Genomic DNA, 12,705 nt, shown 5'->3' with positions numbered 1-12,705 from the left:
CAGAACCCCAGGAAATGGTTAAGCAGGGACTTGAAAGAAAAGCACCCCAGTGGCAAAAAATAAAAGTATATGTTTGAAGAGTTTGGTCATTTAAATTATGTGAACTAATTTAAATAATGATGAAGACTTCTTTGTGGCCTTCACATAAATAAGAGAATTTTTAAAATACCACTTTCTCCTTATAACGGAACTACATAAAGACACTTCTACAGGAATGTCTAGTTTCTCAACAAATTAAAATTCTAAGCCATAAATTTCAGAATGGTCAACTATCATTTGTAAATCTCATCCTGGATTATGCTCTTCAACCAGACTTGCATGTAAGTCAAAACTCCTCCCATATACGTCCAGCCAAAATCAAGGTTTTAGAGTCAGAGACGTCTGGATTCAAGTTCAGTCTTTATAACTTTCTAGCTTGATATCTTAGGACGAGTTCTTTGACATCTCAAAGTCTCACTAACCTTACCTCATTAGAGTTATTATGAAGATTATATAAAATGCTTTAGGGGAAGCCTGTACTTGTACTATGTGGGTGATTCTCATCCTTCTTTGCCCTGCTCTGCTGCTTCTAGAACTGCTTTGCAAAATATTAAAGACAGAACTTGATTATAACAATAGTATCTGGCGACACAGATAATAACTGCAAGATGTATTTTTTTTATCATGACGTATCTTTTACTGTCCCTCGCCCCAAAGATCTGAGCTAAGTGGCTGCGTGGGTAAGAACCCACCATTGGTCATATGTTTGTTTATTCATTGCTTTATTCTAAAAAGGATGAAAAGCTAAGAACTGTTTACTGGGTTTTACTGTATTAATAGAACTATAAATTTAATTTCACATTACTTCCCTTCTCAAGAATAATTGCTTAATAGTTGATGGCTTAATAAAGATTCAGTCACTCACAGATATTGAGTATGTATTATAAATAAGACACTGTTTCCAACTCATTAAACTACTGTGTCTGCCTCTGTGTGAAATGTAGGATGTATAAAATTTAAAATATGAGTGAAGTCCAAATTTTTCTGTCTACAAAATACTGTAATGGGATAGAGAGAAGATTAAACAAACATACAAACTTGTAAAGTGACTTACTGGTTCTTTACAAATTCTTGGTTGACTTTTCTAATACCTTACATCTGAACCCTCAGGCATATATTCTGAAAACTGATGTTATCAGTGATTTAGCAAATTCAACAGGCTGTTAAACAAATGTAGATCAAGATGAGCCACCAAGTGGCTTATCTCATTGCTGCACAAAATAACCAATCTTCAACCCACCAGCACCTATTTTTTTTTAATATGCTGATTCCCATGTCTCCTAACTGCCTTAGGCTAGGATATCCAAATTGCTTCTAGTCTTCCTTCGAGGATTTTGAGAAAAAATCCAGACTAGGCTAGAAAAGAGTATATCCTTGGTGCACCAAGGGATAAAGGCAACAAGGGGGCATATATTTATTTCTAATCTACGCTGGTCAGCAAATATTTGGTTCTAACAGCCATGACAGGGACAGCACCATGTGCCCATCTCTGGTAAACCTGAGTTAAAAGGCAAGGGAGAAAGGGGAAAAGGATAAGGAAAGAAAGAAAAAGGTCACCAGAAAAAAAAAAAAAAAGCAGGGAAAAGGAGAAGAGGTGGTTAGGATGCCATAAAGGAGTACTCCAGGAAGATGCTTCTACATCCCTCGGTTCATTATTTCCCACCTCTGTCTGGCCAATCTTCTCTCCACCAACACCACAGTTACAAATCAATGTTTTGATCGCCCATTTGCTCCCTTAAGGCCTCCTGATGATTTCTGGGTGAGTCTTCCACTGTCCATCCTGAAGGCCCAAGTCCTCCATTCTTCCAGAGTCTTCATCCCCATGACACTGTATGCCCAGAAGCTACTCTTCAACCGTTCCTGCTCTCTCCAACCATTTTTCTGTTTTTAATTCCAAGAACACGAGATTTTCACCTTCCAAAAATCTTTAGAGACGAGACGAAATTCTTACTTTGCCCACATGTCTGGAAATGACATACCAACAGGTACCACTTCTCTCTTTAAATGTTCCCCCAAAATACTTAGCCATGAAAAAAGAACAATTAAGTTCAAGGGAATTTATGGGACTCTCCAAAGGGGAGTAGAAACTTTTGCCTTTTTAAGTTGTCCACTGCTTTACTTTACCTGGCTTTTCTTCCTCCCCTTCAGCAACCTTGCTTTTGGGAGGAGTTTCCCGGGTAGAATTCACAGCTCGACGAATCGGCATGGTGCTATCTTCTACCTTCTAAGAAAAGAGATGGCCATAATCACACATGCATAAAAAAACTCTCTTTTCTTTCTCAAGGGGCCTAAGTGGGTGTCAGAAGATGTAGGAGAATTCTTCAAGTCGACTCCAGGATCTGATGCAAATTACTTTCAACAAATTTTTTTAAAGTGAAATATGATTTTTAAGAAGTATTTCTCAAAATATTTTATTTTAGCTAGAATTTCAAATGGAAACAACTATATCTGATTTGGAATAAATTCAGAAGGTTGGAGGTTTTCTCAGGAACTTGAGGGGAAAGGGACGATAAAAAGAAATTTGTATCTATTTGATTTTTTCAGATTCACAGCCCAGACTCCCCAAAGTAGGGGAAGGAACATGTACCAAGAAGAACCCAGCAGGGCCTGAAGTCAGGGACTGATCCGAGAGTGAGCTTCAAGAATGTGTCAGCCCCTACCTCACCTAACTTGTCCGCGTGGATCAGCTGAGCTCCTACTATAAGTGGGAGTGCCTTAGGACGGACGAGTTCACCTTGAGATGTATCAGTCGCCATTTAAAATAATTTCTAGGCCCGAGTACAGGTTACACTCTGAAGCCTCTGCTGTTAACCACAAGGATTTTTCCTAATGGTTTCAGTGTGGTGAAGAGTCAACCTAAAGCACAGAAAAGACCTGGTGTGAAGATTAACAGAAACAAAACTAAACTAAAATGTCTAAATTTAATATACATCCAAAGGGAAAAAATATTTAACTATGAAATTTATTGTTAAGTGACAGATGACTTGGGCAGTTATCATACAGAAAGATAAAATCACTATCAAAATACAGACTACGTAAAGCAGCGACTAAGACAAATGCGCAAGCCACAGCAGCTGTTGCACCTTCCACATGAACAAAGGCAACAAGGACAAGAAAGCTTTGAAGGAACCTAACATCAGATAGAATAAGGAGACTAAAGAACACTTTAGTCAAATGTTTACTCAAAGATCAGTTAACTAAAGAGAAAAGGTTTTGTTGTTACTGTACTCAAAGCGGTCAGGAAAACTACCTGTAATCTTAACTACATCTCCATTAGAGAAGTAATACAAGGGCAAAAATACTGCTGAAGAAGACGACATTCTAAGAGGCTCCAGATCCAGAGAAGCAAACTTAGACCATCATCTAGAACAGAAGCATGTTTCTAAGACCTTGTCATATTTTTAATATAAGCTAAACTAGCACAGAAGAACAAAATTATTCAAAGATAAAACCCACGTAGTCACTCAAATTTACCTCATCATCAACACTCCTTGCCCCCTCTCCCAATCTCATCTGGGACTCAGTGACATTTTATAATAAAAATCCCTCAATATAAAAAAATGATCAGTTAAATGTTTAGATCTCTGTGCTTACGAACATTAACAAAGAGTTGGGGAATGGCAGACTAGTCAACTTCTACTTTAAGCTCCAACCCTGTTTTGGAATGTAAGAGTTTTTGATTTGTCCAGTAATAGTCCCAAGCTACAACAACTGGGATAAATCCAAAAAGCCAAACATAGAGAATGCTTTCATATTTATAGGGAAAATCTTTTTATGGGGACACCAAGAGCAATGCCAGACTTCCGAATTGTTAATCGGCTGCAAAGAAAGGAAGCTGAAAGAATTCAAGATAGTATGATACACTAAAACTTACTATCAAGACTAAAATAGGAATATCCACGAATACTTAAAAAATATCAACTGTTACAAAAACTACTTAAAATGTTCATATAGCAATTCACTTCAAGTAACTAAAAAATACAAAAATAAAAATGGTTGCTTTTTGATCTGCGAAAGGGGGCCAAGTTGAGTTTAAGGGCATTATTTAGGTTGGTGAAACCTCCAAGTCTATCTTAGAATAATTTCAATATATAAACCTACTCATTAATCCAACTAGCACTTACATCGTAATATACTTTCCTTGATAATAGAAAAAACTAAACAAATTTTGCTGATATTTTTACACGTGAACACTACAGGAAAATAAAACACGACAATCAGGTTATTCTTGGCAAAGTGATACTGCTAATGAATTCCTCCTTCCTAACCCATGATAACACTATATGGGTTGAAAATGCTACTGCGAAGTCAACAAAACCTTCAAGAGTCTCTGTTCACTGGGTATCTTTAAAAACTATTTTCCCTGTAAACAAAATACTGAAGAAAGTGTCAAAACCTTTCCAGTCAACTCTGTATTCACTAATTACTCAAAATCAAAACAAATAGGTTAAAAAAGGGAGGGGGGGTACAGGAAGCTACTCTTAATGCCTAAGTGATAAAATGGACTAAAATCAGGGCAACAACAGGTATGTGGTCTATAAACACATCACACATCCTTTATCTAAAGACAAGAATGATAATTAAATTAAGCTGGAAGTATGCCCAGGTTATTCCAACCTAGAAATAAGCACAGAAAAGCAGTGTGAGAAGTAAGGTGGTTTGCCAATCTTCCTGGCTGCATCCACCAAAAAAACATCAAAAAAATCTCTATTCTCCTGCTGAAAACCTCACAACTACCAGCCCCCTTATTTCACTAATCTCACCTCCTACTACCCTACCCATCACTCTAGTCTCCTAACTGCAAACACACAGACCTCCTTTTGGCCCTTGGACTGCGCTCCACTCATCCCTGCCTCAGAGCGTTTGCACTTGCTGTTCTCTTAAGCTGGAACACTCTTTTCCTAGACACTTCAATCAGGTTTCTGCTCAATGTTACACCCTCAGAAAGCCCTCCTATCCCTCTTATTCTTCTTTAGGTTTCTTTATAGCATTTAACACCACCCGAAATTCAATATATGTCTGTTTACTTGTTTATTATGTGTCTCTCCCAGTGGAATGTAAGCACTACCAGGGCTGGGACTTTAACGCATTACTGTATTCCCAGCACCTAGAACAGTATCCAACACATGGTGGGGGCTGGATAAATACTGGGGAAAAAAAGCTGAATGAACAATGACATCTGATAGTACTTATTTCTATACTCAGTATATGTGACGAACACTTAAAAAATAAAACCCAAAGTTATTTGGGATAAATATTTAGAAATGTTTGCCCCAGTTCTGAACTTCCTTAGTAAAGGTCATGGAACTTGAAGCTTCAGCCTATAATACTTTCTTTATAATAGGTTGGTTAACAAGTTATTTAATAAGTTCACTGTTATTACAAAGCTAACAAGACTAACGATCTTCCTCAACTTAGAATGAGCTCATGTCTCAATAAACCCATCACAAGGTTTATGCACTAAGAGGCTGAGCAAAATCAAGTTATCAAAGATTTTTTTAAAGCAGTAGAAACCTTTACACACACACTGTCATTTCACAAGATGATTAACTGTGTGTTTATTTCAAAAGTAAAAAAAAAAAAAAGAAAAGAAAAGAAAAAGTAGACATTACAAAGTAGACATAGTCCTCTTTCAGTAAATCTTTGAGGTCCAGAGCTGATCTCATCCCAGAATTGTGCAATTCAACAACAGATTGAACTCCCATGCTGGAACTCACCATCATAAAGTTGAAAAATCCTAAATCGGGGACGTCTGAATATGGACGGTTAATTCATACCGCCTCAACATCACCATGTACCTACTAATTTAACTTTTGTTGCTGCACTTCTGAATGATCAGACTTTGAGGCTGCCCAGCTTGTTCCCTGGCAGAGAGCTTATCTAGCTGGTTCACGGCTGGAAACCTGGTGCCTAAGAACCTACCAGACACAGAATAAGTGCGCGACAAATATTTGTTAAATAAAAAAATGAACAGATGAAACTTACTGAGTAAGTTTTCCATCTGGGTTCTTACAAGTGCCAAAACCAATCTGTGTTTACCTTTGGTTTATGTGGTCCTCTTGCGGTGACAAGTCTTTCTGTCTCTTTAATTTAATGTTAGATTAACAATACAAAGATCGGCTTTTGTCAAGGGAAATGCTAAATAGCTTTAATGCAGGCAGTAAAGAAAAGGTTGTAAAAGCAGAAAGTCCAGAATTTCAGAGTTTTAATTTACTTTCTCTACATTAAGAGAAAGCAAAAGAAAAATAAGCAGGAGTTTAAACAATGTATTTCAGTTTACTGACAGCCTTGAAAATACGCATTTTAGGGAAAGTATTATTATTTCATATTTTACTATAAAATGTATGCAGTACATTATACATTATAATGTCATTAACTATGTATGCACTGACAACAAATTGTTCCCAATCTAAAGTCTTTCACCATGTTTAGACTTAATGGGTAACGTCACAAAAAGCACGCCTGTAATTTGGCCGCTGCTCACTTTTTTTTTCACTTACACATTTCAGTAAATCAGCGTGTACTTACTTAGCGCCTTTCGGCACTAACTGGTCCCTCCTCACAAGATAACCACAATCCAATTGGCTCCACAGTTGGGACTTTCACCCGCATCCGAAGAGTTCAGGATACCGCCCCCCACCAACTTCCCGCCCTCAATCGTCCCAGCCTGAAAACGAAGCCAAAAAAGCCCTTTAAAATGCGGCTCCTACTTTCAAACACGTTACACTAAACTTTTGAAAGGAGCAATAAAAAATTTTAAAGCTCATAATAGTTTTATGCTTACGCCAGATTAAACAAAACTGAAGTACCTTCCAAAATAAAGCGAGTCCCGCCTGACTCCACACTGAGGACAGCGGGCTCATCAAGTCCCAAGCGGATTCCCGGACGCGCTTCTGATCCCACCCGCACTTCCCACGGCAGCAGACAGTCAGGAAGCGGGACACACCGAGGGACCACGCGGAGGGAGCGGCCCGATCACCTTGTCCAGTCCTCCGCGCAAACCACAGGGACTCGTCCTCGGCCGCAGACAGCGGTCCAGCCGGCTCAGGGCCGCAGCGCTCACCTCACCACGCCCGCCTCCATCGCCACAAACGCTCCCGCGCGCAAGTCCGCCCGGGCCGCGGCCGCCGCGCGAGCCACAGGCTCTAGCAAGAAGGGACGGGACGAGGAGAGCCGGGCCCGCGGCGGAGGACGGGAGCAGGCACGGCACACAAAGCGGCGGGTAGCGGCCGCGGCGGCGCGCGAGCAGCAGCGGAGCCGAGAGGAAGGCAGCGGGCGAGAACCGGGCCCGGCGGCGGCGGACAGACACCCGACCCGCGGGCGGGCTCCGCGCGGCTGACAGCTCAGGGCTCACGCCCGCGCAGGCACGCGGTCCCGGCCGACGCCGCCACCCGGCAGCGCCCGCGCGACACAAGCGGCGGCGGCCCCGGAGCACCGGCGCTCCGCGCACTCACCACTGGGAGCTCCGTAATGGCGGCGGCGGGGGCGGAGAGCCCGGGGGGCGGGCCCGCCGCAGCCAGTCACCGCCGCCGGCATCTTTCGAACCGGCTCGGAAAACCGCTGAGGGAGTAGGGGGAGGGGGGCCGGGGGCGGCGGCGGGGCCCACCGACGGCCTCGGGAGCATGCGCAAGCCCTCAGCCAATCGGAGCGCGGCGGGGGGACGCGGGCGCAGGCGCGCTGGCGCGCAGGGCCCTCGACCAGGGAAGAGCTCCCCCACCTCCCCCCGTCCAAACAAAACAAGGGCGGGAGCGCGCGCGCCACAGGGCCCCGGAGGAGGCGTCAACAACAGGGGCAGGGGGCTAGGTCGCAGGGGGGAGGGGATGGGAGGGGCGGAGCGGCCGGGGAAGGCGGACAAAAGGCGCCACCTCCGGGGACCCGAGCGCCCCGCCCCCTCCTCTCGGGGAGCGGCGTCGGCGCCCCGGGCGAGCGGCCTCCACCAGGCGCCTCCGGGGTCCAGTGGACCCGCGCCCACTCCCCGCGCGCTCGTTCCGTCCTGCGTTACCTCTGCGCTCCCCCTTTCCTGGCGCCCGCGTCCCGCACGGCCTCTGGGCGCCGCTCCCGCCGCCGCTCGTCGCCTCCGCCGCTGCTGTCCTCCAGGCCCAGCCGCCGAGCTCTGCCGCCCCGCCCCCCTGCCCGCGGCCCCGAGCGCGCGCCCCCGCGCCGGCCCCGCCCCCGCGCCGGCCGCGCCCCCAGCCCGCGGGAGCGGAGGGAGCGCGCGGAGCCTCCCCGGCCGGGCGCGCGGGGGCGCGAGAGGGTGCTGCGGCGCGGAGCACGTCCGGGCGGGGTCTGTGCGCCCGCGCTCTTCACCGGGCGCTGGCCTGGGGGCGCCCGGCGGCCCGGGCGGTGCGGTCTCGGTCTCCTCGGAAGGGCGCTCCTTTCACTCCGTGCCGTTTCTCTACTGTCTAGTTCAGTACCTGGTCTTATCCGGGGTCTTAAGTGCTTTGGCGATCCGTCTGCCTTTAAAAGGGCTGGCGCTTCCCGCTTCTCAGTTCAGCGACAGCGCAAGAACAAACTACCCTTCTTTGAGGACCGTGGAAGGATTGAAAAACCACATAGCGGAAAATTCAGTACCTCACATTCGTTCCTATTAAGTATCCAGACAGTACAGGGCAGAATAGTGACTCAGAGAGGGAACTGGAAAAGTTACTTTTCTAATCTGTGCAACGGTCTTCCCTAGCTCCGTAATCCGCATAGGCAGGGAGGGTTCTGAAAATAAAATCCTGGGATTAGAAAAGAAAAGAGGGAATTCCCTTTGAATTGTCATACTACGTTGGTATCCACATACTTATGCAATTTACAAACTATTGAAAAGCGTAACTTTTCAAAGCCAGGTTGGAAAAATTCGATGTATTTAAAGTAGCAGGTGTTTTGTAGAGCTAGAGAGAGTGCGGGTAATGAATATATGGAAACGGTAAACATTAGAATTGCCCTGAGGCTCACAGCAGTGTGACCAATGCTCAAATGCATGTGCCAATCATTCTAACGATTAATTATGAAACTATTTATGCACTTGCTAGCCCAGTCCTCAGCTCTGCCATTAGCATTTTAACTGTCTCACCAGCTTTCCTAGCCATAGTCGACTCCATCAATTCCAAAGTCAGCTGTATAAAAATTTCACCACCACCACCAAAAATTCCTTATGAGATGAGCGTTATCGCTCATGTCCTGATCGCATTACCAATTCCCTGGCAGTCTAGTGTCATATTCAACCTGTTCACAAGGGGTTTTGGTCATTTTTTGCCATTTCTTCCTCCTCACTCCTTTTGTTCTTAACATTTCTATCACGTTTCCCTCTTTAAAAAACCCTATTTCATTTTTAAGTATTCATATGCTTAAAACATCCTACCTTTCTTTTTTTCCCCTAAAATGTCTTTAGCCCCCTCTTATGCAAGAAGCTGACCCAGGTAAGAGCAAACTAGATTTCTCCTCCTACACAGATTTTGCTTAAAAAACTCCCAAACCACCACCACACAACTTATTCTGTGGTTTATAACATGTACACCCAAGAGAAAACCCTGAAACAAAATTCTTCCTCGAGAGTGGGCACGCGCACACACACAACCACGTGCTAAAAGCTACCACTTGCTGAAGTCTGAAGCTGTAAGTTTTCTACTTACAGAGGGATTTGAAATTTGTATTGCATGTGTCTGTTGGTTGGGGCATTTTGCCTCTGCTAAAGGTAACGGTCAGTTTTGAGTTTTACACTTAGCTACCTCTCAGTTCAGTCTTCGTCGGGGTATGGTTTTATCGTTTATCTCATTTGGCTACACTAGGAAAAATATTATTCAATTTTGTTTGTTAAACAGAATTACATCATTTTTGTACACTTTACTTAAGCCATTAGGCTGTTTGACCTACGGCACTGGAGGGAACATACACCTTGGCAAGTTAAGGAGCACGTCAGCTCTTACGGAGTGTATGAAAGTTACCATCAGAGTACCAGTAAGACCCCTTGCTCGAAGAAACCTCTCACACTGATATCAAAGTCCCTGAAGTTCCATCTTTCAGAAATTCCTTTGGTTTAAGCCTCACTCTCTTCTATAGCACTTTTAAAGTGCTAACACCAAGGAGAGCTAACATACAATTCATTGTTTTAACCAAACTTCAGAATCTAAAGCTTTCCCTTCAACAATCAGGGATCAGAAAAGTAAGAACTCTGGGTGTCCGCCTAGCAGAGGAGCTTCTGGGAGAGAAAAAAAGAGTAAATGTGCTGCAGTCTGCGATGATTTCACAATTCTGCCCAGGTAACAGGAGTGACTTGAGAGTCCCAGAAACATGGGGAAATGTAGGGTTTTGTGAACTAGAAAACCAAGTGTTAAGAATTCCCCACAATGCAACTGCATCATCTCTAGTTTTCAACAAAACGCTTTTTCAGAAGCCAAGTCCCTGTTGAAACTTTAGCATACAGCAAGCTTCACAGACGTTCCAGACTGTTATCAATGCAATAGATTGTTTTTTGCTATTCCTCAAATTTAAAGCTGTGTGATACTTAAGTCTGTTAGGCTAAAAGGTCTTGTTTTGTATAGAAAAGCAAAATATATGACTTTAGAGATTAAGGCATAAAAATAGAGGAAGTTGAAGCAACTGCAGATTCCAAGAATGTTCCAGACCAGAGCTATGACTTTGCAGTCATGGGGTTGAGCACTGAAAGATACATCTACCTATTTTACTCCTATTCCACCTTGTGTTAACAAGGGGAGGTTTGAAGAATAATTCTTGATTGCCTGGTGGGGAGAGAAATTTTCTGTTCCTAGCAAGGTTGATCTTTATTCTTCCCACAAATCAAGGCTGAGAGATTGTGATTTCATGCAGAAGTAACAGAAAGCCAAGCCAGGGCTTGGATCCCTTCAGAATGTATGGTCCTGGCAGGGTTGGGGGTCACTTGACTTTTCCGGTTTCCAGCCAGAGAGAACGGAAATGGCTCTCAATTTAGCTGCAGCTTGTAAAGAGATGGTAAGAGAATTAACAAATTACACTATTAGGCAAAAAATGGAGGCTGATGAAAAGATTTCATATTACTCCTCCACCACCACTCCCTTAATGGTTTTCTCTCGTACCTGAGGCCAAGACCCGGGTTTAGATGAACAACATCCTGGATCCTCTTCTGCCAACGCTGCATTTTCTTCTACTCACTAGTGGCAATAATTTTAACTCCATTCAGCCCAGCAGTCGTCGAACTGTAAAACTTTTTCTAAACTGAAAAATTCTGAATGTGAAACATGTCTAGTCCCATTGGTTTTGGATAAAAGATTGTGGACTAGTATATAAAAACCAAGTACATTTTACAAAATAATATTTACCCTCATATGTTCTATTCTAATTATTTTTAAAATGCTGGTTGCAATCCATTAATTTTGCCTCTGTCCTAGATGTCATTAGCCTTTTGGTGTTCAGTTGGAGTCGACATTTTTATCTACTTGAGGGGGGGTCTCAAAAATGTTAGTGCCAAGAGTTTACTATCATTCTGAGGAGAAGGGGTTTAAACAACAGTTGTCCTTTAGTTTGAAGCATCTGACATATTGGATGGAGTTACAATTCAGTCCTTAAGGGAATTAAAATATTTGGGAATGTTATCACAGGTGTCTTTCAGTGGGTAATAGAATTTAGAACCTAGGTAATTAAGGTGCTCAGTCCTGCCATCTCTAGGGAAAACAACAGGATTTGCTTTCAAGCCTGTTTTCATGTCAGGTACTGGGAATTTTACATGTTGAACTGTCTTTTGCCCTTTTTAAACACCAGAGGCAAGACAACTGTGTTTTAGACAGACTAAAGACGTTCTATTTGCCAGATTTACTAAAAAGCAAAACATATCCATTTTTGTTTTGACTGTGTAATATGAAGCAAATTTGCCAATAGTAGTATGCTTCTCCCTCCACTCCTACTTTGTGGCTTATGGTCAAATCTTTTTTTTTTTTTTTTTTAAGGACGATCCACCCTGAGCTAACATCTGCCAATCTTCCTCCTTTTTGCTGAGGAAGACTAGCCCTGAGCTAACATCCGTGCCCATCTTCCTGTACTTTATATGTGGGATGCCTGCCACAGCATGGCTTGATGAGCGGTGCCATGTCCGCACCCGGGATCCGAACCTGTGAACCCCAGGCCGCCAAAGCCGAACGTGCACACTTAACCACTGCACCACTGGGCCAGCCCCATGGGCAAATCTTATTTGCAGTAAGATGCCTGCAGGCTAAGTGAGAGTCAGATCAATGACACCTAGGGTGACCAACTCTCCTGGATTACCTAGTGTGGGAAGGTTGAGAATTAGTGGGAGGCTGGACTTTCAGTTTTTAAACCAGGAAAATCTCAGTAAAATGAGTTGGTCACTGTAAACATCTTTTATTTGTGGTTATGTGGAAGTTTGAGAAAGTTTAAAGGGAAAGATTTTTCCTCAATAAAACCTAGTAATTGAAAGGAAAACATGAGTCAAAATCTATGATTGGAAACAAGATAATTTTAAAAATCAGAATTATGAAATTGGATCCATTTGTTTTTAAAAAAATGAAACTCCAAGAAGATGGTGATGGAAAGGAGCCTTTCCTTTTATAAAACAAAGGGAAACTGCATGCTGATGAGGAAATGGAATCTTTAAAAAGGCAAAACCAGAAAACGTTACTTTGAGTATTTTTAAGATACTTGCAGTAATGCTATAAAGTTTCAACCCAAAGT

The 12,705-nt window shown here is 43.3% G+C and overlaps 1 protein-coding gene across 21 annotated transcripts in view; it reads right to left on the bottom strand.

Annotated features, from left to right (window-relative positions):
- HP1BP3 (heterochromatin protein 1 binding protein 3) overlaps positions 1–8,180 on the bottom strand; it is a 33,935-nt gene extending 25,755 nt beyond the window's left edge. For 2 of the 21 annotated variants that reach the window (XR_011503585.1, XM_044769928.2), the window contains exons 1-3: positions 8,042–8,180; positions 2,700–2,895; positions 2,164–2,263 (exon numbers count right to left, since the gene is read on the bottom strand). Coding sequence is in view for 18 of the 21 variants with exons in the window: in XM_044769928.2 (XP_044625863.1) it covers positions 2,164–2,263; positions 2,700–2,795 (196 nt within the window). In the remaining 3 variants the exon portion in view is untranslated. Of the gene's footprint in view, positions 1–2,163; positions 2,264–2,699; positions 2,896–6,567; positions 6,707–6,848; positions 7,660–8,041 lie in introns of those variants that run through there. The other 19 variants (XR_011503586.1, XM_044769933.2, XM_014855145.3 and 16 more) reach the window with 18 other exon arrangements.
- Positions 8,181–12,705: the final 4,525 nt, after the last annotated feature.

Source organism: Equus asinus, chromosome 5 (genome assembly GCF_041296235.1).
Source record: "Equus asinus isolate D_3611 breed Donkey chromosome 5, EquAss-T2T_v2, whole genome shotgun sequence".
Classification (NCBI taxonomy): domain Eukaryota; kingdom Metazoa; phylum Chordata; class Mammalia; order Perissodactyla; family Equidae; genus Equus; species Equus asinus.
The sequence above is the reverse complement of the archived record's forward strand: the minus strand, read 5'-3'. Positions and strand labels throughout refer to the sequence as shown.